The sequence below is a fragment of the Oncorhynchus gorbuscha genome, linkage group LG09, assembly GCF_021184085.1.
Source record: "Oncorhynchus gorbuscha isolate QuinsamMale2020 ecotype Even-year linkage group LG09, OgorEven_v1.0, whole genome shotgun sequence".
Lineage (NCBI taxonomy): Eukaryota > Metazoa > Chordata > Actinopteri > Salmoniformes > Salmonidae > Oncorhynchus > Oncorhynchus gorbuscha.
Genome location: NC_060181.1, coordinates 53859750 through 53883080, shown reverse-complemented (window position 1 = coordinate 53883080; position 23331 = coordinate 53859750). Strand labels below are relative to the sequence as shown.

The following is a 23331-nucleotide window of genomic DNA, read 5'->3' as shown; positions in this document are numbered from 1 at the left end:
GAGTTATCACGACGCCTCGCAGGGCCGCGCGACACGCCCCGAAAGGCCGCGCGACACGCCTTACATGACAACTTCCAATTGGTGGGCTTGTGCATTGTATTGGTCAAATTACTTTTAGGCTGTCATGTTTTGCTGTCATGGTTGGCATTGGGCAGGTTTGTTTGTGGTTTATGTGAGCTTTGATATACTGTATTGAGTGGGCCTTTTCAAGTCAACAGGTTCGGTACCTTTGTGGCGTAATTGGGCTTGTCTATCCCCTCGTCGCCAATGAAGAAGTCCAGGTCGTCCACCCCCTTGACCGTCCTTGATCCAACCTTGGCTGACTCTTTGATTGCAATACCTGGGAGGGAGCATGTGAAAGAGAGAGCGCGAGAGAGACGTGTAAAAAAAGAGAGAGAGAGAATCGATTAGACTAAGGCTGTGTTTGATGAAAGAGCTTTGTTAGGGATACTATGTGTGTTCTCTAAAGAAGACACTAATTCAGTCAAACACCAAGTGCAAGAGTGAACTATGCCCTCACTGTTCACTATCCGGACTTGTATTCCCAACGCAAGGCCCCAAAGGGTTCCACTTTGAAACCGTGTTAGCTCTCTGCTTGACCAGCTTTAAAATTACTTTGGTCTAGGCAACACAACATTTAAAAAACAAAATCACCACTGGCTGAGTTCAAGTTCAACAGTTAGGCCTACCCTCTATGCGAGGCGAATCGTCTGGACAGATATACTCACATGACGGAACAATAAACTGTGGCTCTGTGTTCCCTGCATACCCCAGCTTTGTGTATCTGGAAGAGAGAGAAAGGGTAGCAACAGCATCAGATTTAACAGCCATGGTAGACTTAACACATGCTCACTGTGCACATTTATGTTGTATGGGTGCCAGTTTGTAAAAAATAAAAGTAAAATATATATATTTGCAAGCCTAGACTACGTTTTGGTTAGCTTCAATACAACCTCTGTTCTTCCATGGATCAGAGCCAACAACTGCAGCTCGACTCTGAATAGCCTACCCTTCGATAGGAAGAGTGTAAAAGGGCATTTGGAATCAAAGCGGCTATTCATACATTTCCCAAAATACAACACACGTATAAATCTTAGCATAGCGTCATCCTACAACTGGTTTGAGTGCCAGCAGTGTTGCATTTGAAGTTCACTTGCAGTAGGCTAAAGCCTTCCACAGATCGATAATGAAGCCTAGAGTGCTCAAACCCAAAATGTACAGAAACGGTCAAAATCATTCAAATGGGCATATTAGTCTGAAAGTTGCCAGTCGGCAGAAATCCCTGAAAACTTGGGGTGGGCATTTAGGCTAGCATGGCACAGACTTCCCACACATACCTGGAAACCTATCGAATGGTCTTTTTTTGTGGTCAAAACAATTTCCCAAATTTTTCCCACGTATAACCCTTGGAACATAACCTAGCTTAAATACTACATCAAATACTTAAATACTAGTACATTTCATGAGCCTTTCTATGATCCTTTGTGTAGTGGTGTTTTGCTAGGCACATGCTAGCCAGATGTCGGCGGCTGTGGCTCTGTTCTCCCGTCGTTTCCTGGACAGGGCCCGTGGGAATGATAGAGGACACTGTTGAAGAGTGCCAAAGCACAGTGTGCATCAAAGACTACAGTAGGCAAGTAACTCCTAGTCATAACAGTGCAGTCTTTCAGTTCATGTACTTAGGAGACAGTAGCAGTCTCTAAAGTGCATGAACCAAACATAAGGACATAGCCTAGTTGATACACACACTAGCTAGAAATATGGTTGGGCTGTCCCTGACAAAAAAAAAAAGGCTTAGTTGACCGAGAGTCGTACTGTTCTTTCGACCAATCGATAAAACACACACGACTCAAGAAAGAACATGTGTTCACACTGTGTTCAAAACAATGACTGCGAGTTCCTGTGTGATTGGTGCACGAGGTCTCGCTCTCCTCTCTACAGCAGCGAAAAGGCATCACAGCACAGAAAATGTTTATTGCGCTGTCCGTGCTGAAGCTGCAACATCATTTATTTATGTAGTTTGTTAATTGTTTCTGACTGAAAAGTTATGTTTACGAAATCCCTCATTTTTTGGGGGAAAAAAATAGCCTATTCCCCCAACCCTTGCTCTCTTTACGTGAAAAATGTAAGCAGCGCATGCATGTGACCATATATGTGACCATATAACCTATCATAATCACACCACTAAATTGTTTATAACAAGTATAACTCCGAACAAGTGACAGCAAAATGGATGAGGCGGACGTGAAAAAGAAACTCAAAATGGTTACTCAGGAGGGAAAGGGGAAGTCATCTATGGAAGTTGTGGAAAAAGTACTGGAGATCAATAAATCCAACACACCTATAAAAGGATGGAATAGGAGGATTGTGTGTGCCAAACAGTTGCTGTTAGATTACAATTTTTCTCTATTTTGTAATGACAATTTCGAACAGTGTACACACTAAATAAGTATACCAGAGACTATTCTAAAATAAATAAATAAAATAATTTAAAAAATAAAGTAGGGTTTGGCGGTATACTGTATTTTATGATATACCAGTATTGATGCAGGGACCGGTTTGTGTTTTTAATTTACCTTCTATAGCGTTATTTGAATGTTTGGTTTGTTAAATGTGATACGCCATGTCTAATGTCAATTTTTATAGTTTACTTCGCTACATGAGTCATCTCTCTCCGCTCTTTCTCGCCGTGCCACTTTCCACACAGACCTAGCCACACCCTGTCGCTCAAGGAGAATATTTGATGTTCCTCAAACACGAGACGCTTGCGTTCAGTGTGCATGGTTAATGCAGCACATGCAACAATGTTGATGTCAACAACGCTGTTTTCACTTTGCTTCTTAATATGAACCCACTGGCGTTCTATAATGACATTATTAGTTTGTTTCTTACATCAGCAAACGAGCTAGTTTGTATTTTCTTAGCAAGTTGCCCTAAATCTTGTGAGACACTAATTGTTAGCTTCTAATGCTAATAAATGTACTGAGTAAGAGCAAACGTAGCTACCTAATACAGACTGATAATACCAGTGATTGTGTAGACTCACTGACATTTTCAAGCTCTCCCTGTCCGAGTCTGTAATACCAACATGTTTTAAAACAGACCACCATAGTCCCTGTGCCCAAGAACACTAAGATAACCTGCCTAAATGACTACCGACTTGTAGCACTCACATCTATAGCCATGAAGTACCTTGAAAGGCTGGTCATGGCTCACATCAACACCATCATCCCAGAAACCCTAGACCAAAACCAATTTGCCAGCCCAACAGATCCACAGATGATGCAATCTCCATTGCAAACCACACTGCAATTCCCCACCAGGACAAAAGGAACACCTATGTGAGAATGCTATTCACCGACTACAGCTCAGAGTACAACACCATAGTGCCTTCAAAGCTCATCAGTAAGCTAAGGACCCTGGGACTAAACACATCCCTCTGCAACTGGATCCTGGACTTTCTGACAGGCCGCCCCCAGGTGGTAAGGGTATGTAACAGTACATCCACAACACTGATTCTCAACACAGGGGCCCCTCAGGGGTGCGTGCTCAGTTCCCTCCGGTACTCCCTGTTCGCTCATGACTGCACGGCCAGGCACGACTCCAACACCATCATTAAATTTGCCGATGACACAACAGTGGTAAACCTGATCACCAACAACGATGAGACAGCCTATAGGGAGGTCAGAGACCTGGCTACGTGGTGCCAGGACAACAAGACTAAGGAGATGATTGTGGACTACAGGAAAAAGAGGACCGAGCATACTCCCATTCTCATTGATGGGGCTGCAGTGGAGCAGGTTGGGAGCTTCAAGTTCTATGGTGCCCACATCACCAACAAACTAACATGGTCCAAGCACACTAAGACAGTCGTGAAGAGGGCACGACATACATATTCTCACTCAGGAGACTGAAAAGATTTGGCATGGGTCCTCAGATCCTCAAAAGGTTCTACAGCTGCACCATCGAAAGAGCATCCTGGCTGGTTGCATCACTGCCTGGTATGGAAACTGCTCGGCCTCCGACCGCAAGGCACTACAGAGGGTAGTGCGAATGGCCCAGTACATCACTGGGGCCAAGCTTCCTGCCATCCAGGACCTCTATACCAGGCGGTGTCAGAGAAAGGCCCTAAAAATTGTAAAAGATTCCAGCCACCCTAGTCATAGACTGTGCTCTCTGCTATCGCAAGGCAAGCGGTACCGGAGCGCCAAGTCTAGGTCCAAGAGGTTTCTAAACAGCTTCTACCCCCAAGCCATAAGACTCCATAACATCTATTCAAATGGCTACCCAGACTATTTGCAGTGCCCCCACCCCACGCACTTGTCAACAGAATATCCCTGATCATCTACTACTTCTGATCTGGAGGACTCACTAACAAATGCTTTGTTTGTAAATTATGTCTGTCTGAGTGTGCCCCTGGCTATCATTAAATAAAAAGAAAATGGTGCCATCTGGTTTGCTTAATATAAGGAATTTGAAATGATTTAGACTTTCATCTTTGATATTTACATACATTTTCTCAATTGCATTTACTTTTGATACTTAAGTATATTTAAAACCAAATACTTTTAGACTTTTACTCAAGTAGTATTTTACTGGGTGACTTTCGCTTGAGTCGTTTTCTATTAAGGTATGTTTACTTTTACTCAAGTATGACAATTGGGTACTTTTTCCACCACTGCAATTGAGTGCAGGAAATGCAGAAATTATAAAAGTGGGGAAATTTGTTTTGGTTGAAGTTGAATTGAACAGTATAAAACAATCAGAATGGAGAAACATTCTAAGTGATTTCAATGAGTCCATGTGTTGCCACCCTCGGATAACGCACTACTCATAAAGAAAACGTAGAACTTTTATTATTCAAAAACTAAAAATACTGTCAAATACGTCATACCGTCCATAAAAATAGAATAAAAAATACTGCGATATTTTTTCCATATCGCCCAGCCCTAATATAAAGCCTTTATTACAGCAGACTAGAAACAGTTGCATGCATTTGTGAATTGCGGTTTATTTATTGTTAAGGCAAATTATTCCAAATTCCCTTTGTCATTTCATTTGAAAACTAAAATGCTTGATTGCATTTCAAATCATGAATGTCTCGTTTGCTGTATGATGGCATGAAATAATGATACAGTAGCCTATTTACTGAAATATAGGCGTAAATAAATTAAGACTAAACAGGACGCGCTCTTAGGCCTACAGCTCGATGGATATACAAGGCTACTAAACAAAGCCTACTAATGACAACGCCATTACATATTATTATAATGATGATCATAATAATTGTAATAACAATAAGAAGGAGATCAAGAAAAGAGGGTATAGGAGCAAGAGCTGTGTGCATATTATGTGTGACAAAGAGGTGCTGTATTATCTTTCTGCCTGTTTGGAACAGTGTAAACACTAAATAAATAAGTAATACCACTCTGTTCTAACAAAACATTTTTGTAAAGCCTTTATTACAGCAGAGCAAAGATTAAAAACAGCCGAATCTGTGAAATTGCTTTGTCCGACATTTTACCGTTGCATGAGGCTTGGTGCTCACAGAATCAGTAGGCTATTAAAAAAAACACTCAAACAGAAAATAGAAAATCTGTCTAACTTCTGCAGATACTGTATATATGGATGATTTATAAAGCCAGGTACATTTAACAGTTAGGCTATTGATTACAGACCTAATTAAGTTGGGGTTTCCTCTCTACTAAATTTGCTTAGACAATTAGGCTGTTTCCTCATCTCTGCTGCTGCTGCCTCCGCTGCATTGTTCTCAATCCCAATATGCTGGTTAACCTTACTATTATGCACATAGCAACATAGGGAAAGGCACCAATTATACGACGCACTGTAAATTACATTTAAGAACCGAGGACGGTGACCCTATCCATCGAGGGAGAAAGTGCATTTGTAATAAAAATTGATTTTAGTGTGCACCATTATTTTTACATTACATTTCAGTATCACATGTCTTAGAGTGATGGACTGTGCCATCCCTGTGGCCTCTGAAATGGATTAGTCCATTGAGACAGGTGCAAATCAGACAGATGTCTTGTGCACCAATAAAAAAATATATATATTGCGACTGCTCGATTTAAGAAATCTCGGTCAACCAACAGTCTATCGACCAAACAAATGACCAGTCGACTAAAATGTGGTCAGCTCTAGGATATAGCCCAGTCTAGTTGAGAAAATACCTTAGGGATATAGCCTAGTTGAGACAATACCATAAGGATATAGGCCTAGCTTAGTTGACACTACAATAAGGATGAGACATTGTCTGAGATGCTTTTCAATTCCATAGTTTCAATGAATAGGCTATAGCCTAGCTAGAAAGTAGGCTAGGCCGAGTTGCTTATAAAAGCCTAACTATGAGGGAAGAAGGAGAATTCTACTATGTGCACTTGGAAGACACAAAAACATAGGCTTAGGGCTTCATTCCACTGAACAGCCCTAGCTTGTCTGGGGTAGCTACCTGCCTCAACAAGCCTGTTACACCACACTCCTAGCAGTGGACACAACCACAAACAGAGGAGTGTTTCAATTCCAAATCAACCCCCGAGCCCAGGGTTCTCAACTGGGGGCCCACAGGCCGAATTTGGCCCACGGGTGGGGTTTTTTGGTGCCCCATGTGTTCTGAGCAAATTAGTATTCTTATTTAGCATATTCTTATTTAGCATCATTGTTGGACATAAAATACTAAATTAAAAACACTAGGAAATCAGCTCCAAGTGATTTTAATTTTGGAAATCTTTACCCAACTATTCCAACGAAAAATATAGAGACATGATCGTATACAAATGTAAGCAATGACTATGTTTTAGTCAAATATATCTGTTTGGGATTCTTGCGGTCAATTTCCATTCTACAAACTATTTGTAATTAAAAATAAATCAGCCCAGGGCTGAATCTACTTGCTGATCCCTGCCCTAGCCCTTCGTCACTATATCTTAAAGGATTGGATAGGTGAGATAGGACAATGGACAGCCTACTTTCCTCTCGAACTCCCCCACTCTATAGTGGGGATATTCTGACATACTGCTTACACCCAATCTTCTAAAAATGTAGGCCCACTTTCTATGAAAGAGAAGGAAGGTAGGGGATAGAGTTCGATTCGGGATTGGGCAGTGGGCCTGGACTGGGTAGCTCTCTCTGAAATGCTAACTAGGCCTATCCACTAGGCTACACTGTGAATCAAGGCCAAATGCAGGCTAAATTTAGACAATGATTAGGCCTAAATATATACGAAATAAAAACTGTTTGCTGTGGATGATAAGCAAAGGACGACTCCACCCTAGTCGCAGGTACTAGTCTCAGTTGCAAGCCTGGCCTGCAACACCTAGCCTACATATGAAGCATTTGTTTTGACCAAGAATGGACCCCCGCAAAAAATATATAATACACAGTGGCCTACATAAAATAGTGGCTCTTTCACATAGGCCTGACACACAACTTTTACAGAGGAGTGGACAAACTAGCCCTACAATAACAGCAAAATGGAACAGTTGAGCTCTAAGAATAGCATCCCACTTGTGCATGAGGTAAAAGGATGTGGAGTTCAGTTCACACATTTTGGCTATCTGAGCGTGACTCATGAGCTGTGTGGTGGTGTACTCGATTTGACTTCTGCTGGTTTGGTACTTTAGCATCTTGGCCTTCTCAGCATTTTCAAACATCTGCTTTACAAAGGAGTTAGCCTCATTCTCCATCCTCAGCTGTAGTTTCCTGTCCTCTTCCCCAGCGAGGACCAGATGCACTAGTCTAATAGCCCAAAGGGAGGGGGGAAGATAAGTGGAGAGGTATGCAGGGCAACATACGGAGTAACGAGTTAAAGTCTTTACATGCAAGTGCTGCAGCACAGTCGCATATCAGTTAGGCAATAACCCTAACTATAGTATTAAACATAAATACCCATCACTTCAAATAATCTACATCAAGGCCAAGGATATATCAAATGCATACATTGGATATTGCTCCTTAGATTAAATCATGTACATTGATAAACAATAAGTAGGCTTAACAATTAACACAAGTAACAGATGCAGAGCATTGCACTAGCAATAATTATTCAAAGATTGAGGACCGAACAAAAACATTGTGTTACTGAATAAGATTCACCAAAGTGATTATTTGCTAAAACGAGGCAACTAGAATGTTGTGGTTTGCACAGTTTTGCACAGTCCGATAATGAGGGATAAGCCTAACCCCAACTGTTCCTAATTCACTGGCTTTGAATACATCTTGGGACAGGCAATTAATATATTGGCATCCAAAAATATTGGGCATAAAGCAGGAGTATGCACAATCAATGAAAAGCGTTGTAGAACTGTGAGGTCACCCTTAAGTGAAAATCCCCTTGCTTATTTACGAATTCGAATCAGTCTTTGTTATTCAGAAAAATAATTCATGTGTAGTTTCATTTGAGATATTTAAGGATCAGGCTACGGCTAAAGTGAAGAAATTAGAGAAGTTTGCTAATCAAAAAAACATGTTCAGATGCCGAAAACGACCATATATGGACTAAAAAGCGTGAATGAGGAAGTCGACAATATAGGAAGTCGCTCTGCGCATACTCAGAGTCGGGATGACTTGTAGTGAGCACTGTAAAATTACTTATGGACTGCATCGCTAGTAGCTACCATTAAATGGTACAAAAAAAACATGCAAAGCCCATTTATAAATGCCCACTCAAAGTAAGTCAAATATAAAACAGTTCTATTAGAACCCCAGCAATGGGGTTAGTATTTATTTTGTATTGAAAAAGCCTTTCCGACAGAAAAACCTTTTCTGATATCAAGCAATTAGCAAGCTTATAGACATCTAGCTAACGCGTTAGCCAACTAGCGAACACAGCAAACCGCATAATCAATTACAACGAAACAGTCGTGCAATAACGACCTAACAAAACAACTAAAACATTTGTTTCGCAATGCATCGGCATGCAATGGTTACATTGATTATATTTAGCAAGCTAACTAGCAACACACCCAGTTGCTGACAGCGATGGCTCTGTATCGGTGACACCCAAAATCTCGATGCTCTGTAATTCTAGTTTGAATAGCTTACCCTGTACCACAGTCGACAACACACGCCGGTAATCGTCCTGCCATCTCGTGTACCTCTGGTAATCACAAATGTTTGTTTTGAATTGAAAGCCGTCTGTGTCGGGTGGAGGATCTTGCAAACCGTCCACAGGAGTACGGAATCCAGAACCCGCACAGTACAGTTTTTACTTCCGCACTCGGTCTTGGACAGGCAGGTCGTCACTAGGTAACACAGCCACAAAGTCAAAACCCCCGCCTCTTTCTACAATTTCTCAATTTAAAATCTGATTTTAACCCTTAACCACACCGCCAACATTATGCCTAACTCTATGCTTTAAATAAGAACAAAAAGCAAAAAAAGTCATTAATATTTTCCGATATAGCAAATTTTTACTTTGTGGCTGTGTTATCTAGTGGAAACAGGCAGGGAGAGGCAAGATGGCTGACGCCGGGGAGCGCCTGAGCAATGCAGGCAGTGTGGGTGGTTCACAGTGGCCCGTGTTCAAAGGTAAAATAGAGACATACGTGTACATGCATATAAAATATGATTTGCACATGTCAAATATGAGCTTCACCTGTATTATCAGTTTTGTAGTTGCACACAACACTTGCAAGCACGTAAGTGATGTGTGAATAAATACAACACTTGCAAACATAACTTGCTTGACACATTATGTGAATACATTGAATAAGATTTGCAAGCATGCCACTCAATTTGAGAATTAATGCAACTACTTTACTAAACTTGCAACTGGGGAATCTTCATCTATGAATCAAAACTACATTTGCTCATGTCGAATCTGCTTGCTCCGAGTTTAGCGTCTAACCTCAGTTCTATTTTGTCCCAGACTTCTGCTGATGAAGTTTAGCCCAGGAAGTCACTGCATTGCTTAGGGTTTTTTAGGCTGGGTATCTGTAAACCACTTTGTGACTGTTGATCAGGGCTGTCCTGATTAACTTGAAACAACAGTCATACATTTATAATAAGAGCAGTGAGTGTTGTGTTGGTTATATATCTGTATTTTACAAATGTGAACGTTTAGCCGATCAGGAGTGGACTACATTTTAATAAAAATGATTCACTAGGATGAAATCTACCACTTTTCGAATGAATACTCCTTGTCGGAACCACAACGTTTTCTATGTATTTATGATAAATATTATATTTTGTCAATAACAGCTTTTACACATCCTGGCAACATGCTTGACCGAAAAAAAATATTGAAACGTGTCTTTAGACTATGGAGGTGATGCTGTTGCCCATTTTCCAGTAAAATATACACTGCCCCCCCCTACCTCTCAGGCTCATGTTTGCAGACTTCCTGATTAACCTGATCCTGTGGGTGGAGGGCTTTTTGGCAGCCATCCCCTTCAGCACCCTTGTGGCCATCTTGGCTTTGTGGTTTGGCATGTCTGGGCCCTTCACCTTTGTGGGTGCCGAGCCTACTTCGGCTTCAAGATGCCTGTGAGTTTAACCTATCAATCACGCTGTCTGTATGGATAACTCTTTCAGGTCATCTTACGTCATGTGCATTTCCTCCCTAAGGTTGCAATCTCTTTCAAACTGGCACAAATCAGAGAAAACATAGCATACTAAGAAGGGTGTGTCTTGATGTGTTTCTATGCTAATCTCTGTGCTCCGGGCGCACAATATATATATATATATATATAATTTTTTTTTCTACACATACAGTATCCGGTCAAAAGTTTGGACACCTACTAATTCAAAGGTTTTTCTTTCGTAAAAAATAAACTCAGGAAAAAAAAGAAACGTCCTCTCACTGTCAACTGTGTTTATTTTCAGCTAACTTAATGTGTAAATATTTGTAGGAACATAACAAGATTCAATAACTGAGACAAACTGAACAAGTTCAACAGACAAGTGACTAACAGAAATGGAATAATGTGTCCCTGAACAAAGGGGGGGTAAAAATCAAAAGTAACAGTCAGTATCTGGTGTGGCCACCAGCTGCATTAAATACTGCAGTGCATCTCATCCTCGTGGACTGCACCAGATTTGCCAGTTCTTGCTGTGAGATGTTACCCCACTCTTCCACAAAGGCACCTGCAAGTTCCCGGACATTTCTGGGGGGAATGGCCCTAGCCCTCACCCTCTCATCCAACAGGTCCCAGACGTGCTCAATGAGATTGAGGTCGAAGCTCTTTGCTGGCCATGGCAGAACACTGACATTCCTGTCTTACAGGAAATCACGCACAGAACGAGCAGTATGGCTGGTGACAATGTCATGCTGGAGGTTCATGTCAGGATGAGCCTGCAGGAAGGGTATGACATGAGGGAGGAGGATGTATTCCCAATAAAGAAATGCATTGAGATTGCCTGCAATGACAAGCTCAGTCCGATGATGCTGTGACACACCGCCCCAGACCATGAAGGACCCTCCAACCCCAAATTGATCCCACTACAGAGTACAGGCCTTGGTGTAATGCTTATTCCTTTGACGATAAACGCGAATCCGACCATCACCCCTGGTGAGACAAAACCACGACTCGTCAGTGAAAAGCACTTCTTGCCAGTCCTGTCTGGTCCAACGACGGTGGGTTTGTGCCCATAGGCGACGTTGTTGCCGGTGATGTCTGGTGAGGACCTGCCTTACAACAGGCCTACAAGCCCTCAGTCCAGCCTTTCTCAGCCTATTGCGGACCGTTTGTGCACTGATGACGGATTGTGCATTCCTGGTGTAACTCGGGCAGTTGTTGTTGCCATCCTGTACCTGTCCCGCAGGTGTGATATTCGGATGTACCGATCCTGTGCAGATGTTGATACACTTGGTCTGCCACTGCAACACAGTACAGACATTGCAATGTATTGCCCTGGCCACATCTGTGGTCCTTAAGCCTCCTTGCATCATGACTAAGGCACGTTCACGAAGATGAGCAGGGACCCTGGGTATCTTTCATTTGGTATCTTTCAGTCAGTAGAAAGGCCTCCTTACTGTCCTAAGTTTTCATAACTGTGACCTTAATTGCCTACCGTCTGTAAGCTGTTAGTGTCTTAACGACCATTCCACAGGTGCATGTTAATGAATTGTTTATGGTTCATTGAACAAGCATGGGAAACGGTGTTTAAACCCTTTACAATGAAGATCTGTGAAGTTATTGTGATTTTTACAAATTATCTTTGAAAGACAGGGTCCTGAAAAAGGGACGTTTCTTTTTTTGCTGAGTTTATTTTCTATATTGGCTATTGGTTGAGATGCATGGCCTGTTCTAGCTTGGTATGTCAGGAAATTGGAAATGTGAATTGGGCCAAGTCGGAGGTAATAAAACATTTTGTTTAATATCTCTTATGTTTAATATATTCAAATGAATTACACTACCGTTCAAAAGTTTGGGGTCACATAGAAATGTCCTAGTTTTTGAAAGAAAAGCACATTTGTTTTGTCCGTTAAAATAACATCAAATTGATCAAATGCAGTGTAGATATTATTCATGGCCTTCTAGGCAGAGTTGCAAAGAAAAGGCCATATCTCAGACTGACCAATAAAAATAAAATATTAAGATGGGCATAAGAACACTGAACAGAGGACTCTGCCTAGAAAGCCAGCATCCTGGAGTCAGTCGACTCTTCACTGTTGAAGTTGAGACTGGTGTTTTGCAGGTACTATTTAATGAAGCTGCCAGTTGAGGACTTGTAATTTTGTATTAGGTTCCCCATCAGCTAACACCATAATGCTAGCTAATCTTCCTGGGGTCCAACACCAATTAACAAAACATTACAAAAAACCACAATCAAGACTTCAAACATTCAACAAGTAGACAATACAGATAATTAAAATACCTGACAGGAAACACATTTATCATTCTTGTGAGGCGTCTGTTTCTCAAACTAGACACTAATGTACTTGTCTTTTTGCTCAGTTGTGCACCGGGGCCTCCCACTCCTCGTTCTATTCTGGTTAGGGCCAGTTTGCGCAGTTCAGTGAAGGGAGTAGTACACAGCGTAGTACGAGATCTTCATATTGTTGGCAATTTCTCGCATGGAATAGCCTTCCTTTCCCAGAACAAGAATAGACTGACGTGTTTCAGAAGAAAGTGTTTGTTTCTGGCACTCCTTGCAAACAGTGCAATGATATTAAGCTATATCTATTTACATTAGGCTATAGCCTACAAATAGCTATACCACGTAGTCGTAGGCCTATTAGGCTATAAGCCTACTGTAAATTGTTGTTTATTCCTGAACTGGCCGAATGTCAGAGCTATCCTTCAGCACCACAAGTTGGTTCAACTTTAATATCATTGCGCGATCCTGGCAGTCCATTCAGCACCACGGAGGGCGTTCCAACTCATTAAAATAACACTCGTCAAGATCTGTTGCTTATGCCTAATAGGTCTGTGTGCTTATGGATAATTCATATTTAATTTCATCTCAGCAAAGCCAAATGAGGAAATGTATAATTTTATTATTTTTCAAGTTCAAAATGATCGGTCGGGTGGAAGCCCTGGCGGTGATGAAAGATCTACCATGACAATTTTCAAAACAATTTTTTTCCAGTGTTAATGTTTCTGAAAGTTAAGCACACAATAGCCTACAGTTACAGTAGAAGTCAATGTGTTTGACAGTAATCAATATGTTCCATTATAGGCCATAGCAAGATGTGTTGTCACAGCTCAGGGATATCACTCGCAGATGTGTTTAGATCAACCAGTGGCCTGTTTGTTTGTCTTCATTGAGTTTAGAACAAAATTACAAGCGTCGTTCAGTTGTGGCTTGTTAGCTCCGACAAAGACTAACTCATGTACGTGTTCATGTATGTGTCTAATAAACCCATATTCCATATTACGATGGACTCAGTGTATTATTGTACCACAGTAAAACTTCAAATGAGGTTAATAGAGAGCATAAAAGCTTTGAAGAAATACCAGCAAAACATAGCCAGTAAAATATTCTAGGTTAACTACAGTGCGTTGGATCAAGTTGCATCTCCAATAGTCTTTCACTATCTCTCAGCTTTGTTTGACAGTACAGTCTGTCACCACTATAGGCCATATAAAGGTGGATTGTCACAGCCTTGATATCACTCATAGATATAATAATAATAATAATAATAATATATGCCATTTAGCAGACGCTTTTATCCAAAGCGACTTACAGTCATGTGTGCATACATTCTACGTATGGGTGGTCCCGGGGATATGTGTAGAATGGTGCATTGCCATTATCTGTTATGATTAATACATATGTCAAGTATTTCCAACGCAGGTTTTAGTGATAGACTTCTCATATTTGGCAAAGTCACTTTCTCCAGATCTATAGTGTTTTTGTGTTGATTTATATCTAAGGGATGGTCATTCAATTCTGGTTGAAAGATTATTGGAATCTGTGTGGGTAGCTGGACAGGTAGGATGACTGACAGTGAAGGTGAACAGGTGGTCACATGTCAGGTGACAGAGGAATGGATGAGACTGAGGCAGGAATTCCTTTAACAATAAAGTGGTATATTTACTGAGTAGTCTGTGCTGCATCAAAGGAAACAAATAACCATGTATACAATCAAATTCATAATCAAAGATCAAATCATAGTCATTATTAACATAAGTTAAGGAATTCAACAGTACAGTTCATTAAGAAGTCAATAGTAATCATCCGCGAGTCATTTAGGCTCAACTATTTATCATAAATCATGAAAGAATACAAACAGTGAATGGTTATACAATCTATAATCCCCATGATCAAAGTCAATCAGTTAGCAAACAATGAAGTTTCTCATTTCACGCTTTCAATTGTCTTCATGTGTACATATAATTAATTTCAATACACATGAACCATATCGATTGCATAATTGGCCTATGAGGATCTGAAGGGGCGTGATCATTGACAATTCACATTACACAATATGTTTGAAGCGTGCGCTCCAAGCCGCGCTCCGCGGTGATAACTATAAACAATAACTGAATGGCCCACTCTCCCGATCACCACAGATCATTCAGATGAAAGGTAAGAGTCGGTGGACTTATGTGGATTCATGGATGCACAGAACTTCTGGATCAGATGAAGAGAAAGCAGCGAGATCAGGCGATGGCAATTTCCTCCTTTTATGGAGTTGAGATCTGTAGGACATTTCCACCTGACCTAATTAAAGGGCCCCTGGCCCAGCTGAGTAAATGGCAATGAATTAAAGGATTATTCCACCAACTCCATGGGCCTTTTCTACAGCCACCCCGGAAATTTGTTAAATTCCACATTCCTCAAAAAAGGCTCATTGCTCCCCGTCCTCTTGTCATCTCAGGGAGAGGAATCAGTCGGGCAACTGGCCGGATATATGTCCGGTTCTTCACCTGGATCTCCACTGATCTAACATGACCATCGATCTCAGGCATGGTCTTAGTTATACAGCCCACCGGCCAGGAGGCTCGAGGCAGCTGAGGGTCCACCATCATTACTACTTGGCCAGTTTCCAGGCTGGCCATTTCTCTCCGCCATTTCCCTCTGTGCTGTAGACCTGGTAGGTAATCCCGAATGAATCGGGCCCAAAAATGGTCAGCTAAGATTTGGCTGTGTCGCCACCGGCGTCTGCCTACGAGGTTGGTATCAGCATACATGGCTTGAGGAAGTGACGCATCTCGGCGTCCCATCAAGAGCATATTCGGCGTAACCGTATCGGGGTCAGCGATGTCTGCAGAGAGATATCCCAAGGGTTTGGAGTTCAGAATCCCTTCCACCTCTATCAGGACGGTCCTCAAGACAGTTTCAGTGACAGTTTGGTCCCCCATGACGACTCGTAAGGCCGTTTTTTACAGATTTGATCTCTTGGTCCCATGTTCCTCCAAAATGAGGAGCGTCTGGAGGGTTAAATTTGAATGAGATTTGTTGGTCCATCAGCTGATCCTGGAGGCTGGGTTCCATGGCTTGGAAGGCTTCCTCCAACCTGGCTTCTCCTGCCTTGAAGTTCGTACCTCTGTCAGCCAGGATCTCGTAGGGTTTCCCCCGTTGGGAGATAAACCGTGAGGAAAGCTTCCGTATCCAAATTCTCCAGTAGGTCCAGGTGGACACATCTGGTTGTCAAACACTTGAATAGAATGCCCAAGTGCTTTTCCACACGACGACCTAACTTGATCATCAAGGGGCCAAAGCAATCTACTCCTGTTGACCAGAAGGGTGGTTTAAGGAGGCGCAAGCGAGAAGGGGGTAAATCTGCCATTTTGGGCACCGTAGCTCCGGCCCGCCATCTATGACATTCTACGCAGGCGTATTGGTGCTTACGAATGGCTCCTCGTCCTCCAATTATCCAGTACTTCCGCCTCATCTCCCCATAGACCCTCTCTGGACCTGGGTGGAGAAGCCGCTCATCATAACTCTTGATGAGGAGCCTGGTAAGAGGGTGTCTGGGGTCAAGGATAATTGGGTGGATAGCATCTGGGTCCAAAACCTCTGCTTGGCGCAGCCTCCCTCCGACTCTGATCACTCCAAGGATTGGATCATATTCTGGGGCAAGATGGAGAAGACGGCTGTCCTTAGCCACTTCCCTACCGGCTTTCAGAGCTTTTAACACCTCAGGGAAGCTAACTGCTTGTGCTTGCTGGAGAAGTAGTGTCTCTGCCGCGAGGGAGGTAGGTATAGAAGCCACCCCATCTGAGGTCTGGTTTGTGGCGGTGATCAGATCCGGCAGTGTTTGGGATTGTGCTAGGTCAGGGAGAGCAGTTGTTGGTTCCGTAGAAATGCTGTAGCATTGGGCGGACTTCCTTAACGCATGAGCTTCAGTTGGTTGCGGAGGGGCCGCACGCCTGGGACTGTCGGCCACTCGTTCTCTGGTTGGGACAAGAATGGTGGTCCCAAGCTCTGGCGATGGGGTTTAGCCAATTCTTTAACCTGTTAATCCTACCCCCTACTTTTTGAACATTCTGTTAAAAATCGCGCAACATTTCAGCGCCCTGTTACTCAGGCCAGGAATATAGTATATGCATATGATTAGTATGTGTGGATAGAAAACACTCAGACGTTTATAAAACTGGTTAAATCACGGCTGTGACTATAACAGAACGTGCGTTTCATCGAAAAGTGCAGGAAAATCTGATCACTGAAAGTGGAAAAATATATCCATCTGCCACTTCAACCCATTGTTATGGGCGAACGACATTAAATAGGGCTGAGGTTGCAGTACCTACAGCTTCCACATGATGTCAGTCTTGTCATTTGCCAAATTCTTTGTTTCTTGGTCAAACGAACAAGAGACAGGCTTTTTCTTCAGGTCTCCGACCGGATATTTTGGTTGAGAAATACCCGGACATATTTCCAAACGGACCCCTATAGAAAACACTTCGTCTCGTGATTAATTTGATCGCTTATTAACGTTTACTAATACCTAAAGTTGCATTACAAAAGCATTTCGAAGTGTTTTGTGAAAGTTTATCGTCGACATTTTTAATTTAAAAAATGACGTTACGTTATAAGACGCTATTTTTTTTCCGTTTATCACACAGTCTTCATAGATCGATAACTAGGCTATATATGGACCGATTTAATCGAAAAAAGACCCAATAGTGATTATGGGACATCTAGGAGTGCCAACAAAGAAGATGGTCAAAGGTAATGAATGTTTTATATTTTATTTGTGCTGTTTGTGTAGCGCCGACTATGCTAATTATTTTGTTTACGTCCCCTACGTGTCTTTTGGGGTGTTACATGCTATCAGATAATAGCTTCTCATGCTTTCGCCGAAAAGCATTTTAAAAATCTGACTTGTTGCCTGGATTCACAACGAGTGTAGCTTTAATTCAATACCCTGCATGTGTATTTTAATGAACGTTTGAGTTTTAACTAGTACTATTAGCATTTAGCGTAGCAAATTTGCATTTCCATATCTCTAGATGGGACGCCTGCGTGCCAGGTAGGAGCAAGAGGTTAAGGGTTTTACCTCTAGTAATGTCATCAGCAGGATTGTTCATGCTATCAACATACCTCCAGTCCTGGATTTCAGCGATGCGAGTTCCGACGAACACCTTATACCTGCAGGACTCCGACTTGAGCCAGGTCAATACAGTGGTCGAATCACTCCAGTAGATGACCCGTTGGATTGACAAGGTGAGCTCGGCTCGCAAGTAGAGGCCAACTGGGCTCCGGAAAGGGCAGCACTGAGTTCCAGCCTAGGCATTGACAACTGCTTCTTGGGTGCGACCCTGGACCTGGCCATGACAAAGGAGACATGGGTGTGGCCTGCCTTATCCTCCACTCATTACACATTACATTTAAGTCATTTAGCAGACGCTCTTATCCAGAGCGACTTACAAATTGGTGCATTCACCTTATGACATCCAGTAGAACAGTCACTTTACAATAGTGCATCTAAATCTTAAAGGGGGGGGGTGAGAAGGATTACTTATCCTATCCTAGGTATTCCTTAAAGAGGTGGGGTTTCAGGTGTCTCCGGAAGGTGGTGATTGACTCCGCTGTCCTGGCGGAGATAGGAAACCGCCCCATAGGCTCGCTCCGAAGCGTCACAGAACACATGCAGTTCCAGGCATGATCCCAGTTGGTCAGCACAGGATGGTACATAACATCTTGGCATTTGGACATCAGAGAGCTCCGTTAACTCAGTTTCCCAACAGATCCATCGTTCCACTAGGTCAGCCGGGTGGATTGGTTCATCCCAGTCCCTCTTGTTCTGCCACAGGTCCTGGACCAAGACTTTGGCCCATGTTGTGTATGGCAGGATATACCCAAGGGGATCGTATTGACTGGCCAGGGTTCGATAGATGGTGCGCAGAGTGGGGGGTTTCGGTACTCGGGGATGAGCGGTGCTTATACCCCAGGGTATCCGGTATGCAGCTCCACCTCAGTCCTAGAGTGGGCTCTTCTGGGTTAGCACCAGACTGCGTTAGCCATAGTTCACTGCTACTGGACCTAGCTTGTGGCGGGAGGTGCTGGATAAACTCCGCCCTGTTACTAGCCCACTGTCGGATCTCAAATCCCCCTTTGGACAGGAGATTCCGTACTTTATCAAGGAGTGATTTCGCTTCAGCCGTGGATGGGATGCTCTGTAAACAGTTATCCACATAGGCATTTTCCACTGAATCCAATACTTCTGGGTCACTGTCTGGATGCTCCCGTGCGTGTCTCTGCAGAGCGTATATGGCACAGCAAGGACTGTAGGTGGTGCCAAATGGGAGTACCTGCCATTCATAGATTGTGGGCTCTGCATCTCGTTCCATATCTCGCCATATGAACCGGAGCAGTGTGGTGTCGGAAGGCAGTAAACGAATCTGATGAAACATGGCTTTGATGTCTCCACTGATGGTTGTAGAGTGCTGCCGGAACCGGAGAAGGACACCGAGCAAGGATGGACCTAAGGTTGGTCCGGGGAGTAGACAGTCATTCAGGCTTTGACCAGCAGCTTGGAATGAACAGTTGAAGACAAGTCTATACTTCCCACCATGTTGCTGGATAACATGGTGAGGGAGATACCAGGATTCACAGAGTGAGTTTCTCTTCATGAGCTGTCACTTCAGTGACATAGCCTGCCTTCACAAGGTTATGAATCTCTCTGTTATGAACTTCTGCAAGCTCAGGATTCTTCACCAGGCGTCGCTCCGTTCCACACAGTAGTGGGAGTACAGCCCGTGTCGTGGTTGCCAGAGGATGGTTGGGCACCCGTAACAGTGGGGTTGCATACCTGCGAACACCATCCATTTCAGTGGTGGTGGTGCTCTTCTCCAGGAGGTCTAATGCATAGGAGTCATTTTTCGAGCGAGTGACCACCTGTAGCTTCCGGTTGGAGAAGGTGTCCATCTTCCAGAGCATCTCAACATTCCGAAGGAGGTCAGTGGCTGCATCTGGATTGCTTCTGGTGAAGAGGACTTGCTGTGACTGTACAGCTTGGGTGGAGAGAAGTAGATGGGATGGACCTTGCACAGGCCAACCCAAGGATGTATGGACAGCAATGGGTCCTCCTTCTGGTCCAGCTCGTATAAGCTCAGTCGGGGTGACGAGATGTGGGTGGTCTGACCCAATCAGGATAAGTGGCGCTACTCTGGCCAGGTTAGGAAGAGGCAATCCTCGTAGATGAGGATATTGTTTCTGTAGAACACTTACCGGGCAGGAGTGCTCTGCGAGATTCAAGCCATCTGCCGTGAAGGCATTGGTGATGTTATAGGCCACGTCCCTGTTTCCTGAAGGTGAAATGCTAAAGGTTACAGCAGAGCCTTTCATTTGGATAACTCTTCAAACCTGAATATTTGTCTAATCTTAGCAATTTCTTCTCAGCTAGCTACATAGCCGTCTTTGTATCAAAGATAATTGCGTAATTATCGTATTTCGCCGTCCTAACGTAGTCTTCACTAGCCAGCTAGCTAACGTCCACTGATTAGCTGCACTGGAGAAACTATTACACTCAACTGAACGACTTGATTAGTGTAGTGTTAGCTAGCTACATAGCTGTCTTTGCTGTCTTCGTATCTTCGTATCCAAGATAATTGTGTTGTTTAGGTTTAGAGTGTGTAGTCTTAGAGTGATTATCTTAATTTACCGAGGTTAGCTAGCCAGCTATTTGTCGTCCTTAACGTAGGAGACTCTGCTAGCTAGCCAACGCTAGCCAACGTCTTCTGAATAGAACTCAACAACCCGGTCGCATTCACAGGTAGTATCACATTTTCATTTCATTACAGTACAACGGTTTGATTTGTTTGATCGTAGCTAGCTACATAGCTAGCTACATAGCCGTCTTTGTATCAAAGATAATTGTGTAGTCTTGAGCGATTTTCTAGGTTCGCTAGCCAGCTATTGTCGTTCTTTTAACGCAACGTAACGTAAACAACACTGCTAGCTAGCCAGCTAGCCCCCGAATAGCAACACTGCAGAAACTATTACACTCAACGGAACGACTTGATTAGTGTAGTGTCAACAACGCACCCACTGCCAGCTAGCCTACTTCAGCAGTACTGTATCATTTTAATCATTTTAGTCAATAAGATTCTTGCTACGTAGCTTAACTTTCTGAACATTCGAGACGTGTAGTCCACTTGTCATTCCAATCTCCTTTGCATTAGCGTAGCCTCTTCTGTAGCCTGTCAACTATGTGTCGGTTTATCCCTGTTCTCTCCTCTCTGCACAGACCATACAAACGCTCCACACCGCGTGGCCGCGCCACCCTACTCTGGTGGTCCCAGCGCACGACCCACGTGGAGTTCCAGGTCTCCGGTAGCCTCTGGAACTGCCAATCTGCGGTCAACAAGGCAGAGTTCATCTCAGCCTATGCCTCCCTCCAGTCCCTCGACTTCTTGGCACTGACGGAAACATGGATCACCACAGACAACACTGCTACTCCTACTGCTCTCTCTTCGTCCGCCCACGTGTTCTCGCACACCCCGAGAGCTTCTGGTCAGCGGGGTGGTGGCACCGGGATCCTCATCTCTCCCAAGTGGTCATTCTCTCTTTCTCCCCTTACCCATCTGTCTATCGCCTCCTTTGAATTCCATGCTGTCACAGTTACTAGCCCTTTCAAGCTTAACATCCTTATCATTTATCGCCCTCCAGGTTCCCTCGGAGAGTTCATCAATGAGCTTGATGCCTTGATAAGCTCCTTTCCTGAGGACGGCTCACCTCTCACAGTTCTGGGCGACTTTAACCTCCCCACGTCTACCTTTGACTCTTTCCTCTCTGCCTCCTTCTTTCCACTCCTCCTCTTTTGACCTCACCCTCTCACCTTCCCCCCCTACTCACAAGGCAGGCAATACGCTCGACCTCATCTTTACTAGATGCTGTTCTTCCACTAACCTCATTGCAACTCCCCTCCAAGTCTCCGACCACTACCTTGTATCCTTTTCCCTCTCGCTCTCATCCAACACCTCCCACACTGCCCCTACTCGGATGGTATCGCGCCGTCCCAACCTTCGCTCTCTCTCCCCCGCTACTCTCTCCTCTTCCATCCTATCATCTCTTCCCTCCGCTCAAACCTTCTCCCACCTATCTCCTGATTCTGCCTCCTCAAGTCCTCCTCTCCTCCCTCTCTGCATCCTTTGACTCTCTATGTCCCCTATCCTCCAGGCCGGCTCGGTCCTCCCCTCCAGCTCCGTGGCTCGATGACTCATTGCGAGCTCACAGAACAGGGCTCCGGGCAGCCGAGCGGAAATGGAGGAAAACTCGCCTCCCTGCGGACCTGGCATCCTTTCACTCCCTCCTCTCTACATTTTCCTCCTCTGTCTCTGCTGCTAAAGCCACTTTCTACCACGCTAAATTCCAAGCATCTGCCTCTAACCCTAGGAAGCTCTTTGCCACCTTCTCCTCCCTCCTGAATCCCCCCTCCTCCCTCTCTGCAGATGACTTCGTCAACCATTTTGAAAAGAAGGTCGACGACATCCGATCCTCGTTTGCTAAGTCAAACGACACCGCTGGTTCTGCTCACACTGCCCTACCCTGTGCTCTGACCTCTTTCTCCTCTCTCTCTCCAGATGAAATCTCGCGTCTTGTGACGGCCGGCCGCCCAACAACCTGCCCGCTTGACCCTATCCCCTCCTCTCTTCTCCAGACCATTTCCGGAGACCTTCTCCCTTACCTCAACTCGCTCATCAACTCATCCCTGACCGCTGGCTACGTCCCTTCCGTCTTCAAGAGAGCGAGAGTTGCACCCCTTCTGAAAAAACCTACACTCGATCCCTCCGATGTCAACAATTACAGACCAGTATCCCTTCTTTCTTTTCTCTCCAAAACTCTTGAACGTGCCGTCCTTGGCCAGCTCTCCCGCTATCTCTCTCTGAATGACCTTCTTGATCCAAATCAGTCAGGTTTCAAGACTAGTCATTCAACTGAGACTGCTCTCCTCTGTATCACGGAGGCGCTCCGCACTGCTAAAGCTAACTCTCTCTCCTCTCATCCTTCTAGATCTATCGGCTGCCTTCGATACTGTGAACCATCAGATCCTCCTCTCCACCCTCTCCGAGTTGGGCATCTCCGGCGCGGCCCACGCTTGGATTGCGTCCTACCTGACAGGTCGCTCCTACCAGGTGGCGTGGCGAGAATCTGTCTCCTCACCACGCGCTCTCACCACTGGTGTCCCCAGGGCTCTGTTCTTGGCCCTCTCCTATTCTCGCTATACACCAAGTCACTTGGCTCTGTCATAACCTCACATGGTCTCTCCTATCATTGCTATGCAGACGACACACAATTAATCTTCTCCTTTCCCCCTTCTGATGACCAGGTGGCGAATCGCATCTCTGCATGTCTGGCAGACATATCAGTGTGGATGACGGATCACCACCTCAAGCTGAACCTCGGCAAGACGGAGCTGCTCTTCCTCCCGGGGAAGGACTGCCGTTCCATGATCTCGCCATCACGGTTGAC

The 23331-nt window shown here is 44.1% G+C and overlaps 1 protein-coding gene across 1 annotated transcript in view; it reads right to left on the bottom strand.

Annotated features, from left to right (window-relative positions):
* LOC124043769 (actin-related protein 3-like) overlaps positions 1-9251 on the bottom strand; it is a 28919-nt gene extending 19668 nt beyond the window's left edge. Inside the window, exons 1-3 of the mRNA XM_046362709.1 lie at positions 9064-9251; positions 729-784; positions 228-340 (exon numbers count right to left, since the gene is read on the bottom strand). Of these exons, the coding sequence (XP_046218665.1) occupies positions 228-340; positions 729-784; positions 9064-9107 (213 nt within the window). The 5' untranslated portion in view covers positions 9108-9251. The remainder of the gene's footprint in view (positions 1-227; positions 341-728; positions 785-9063) is intronic.
* Positions 9252-23331: the final 14080 nt, after the last annotated feature.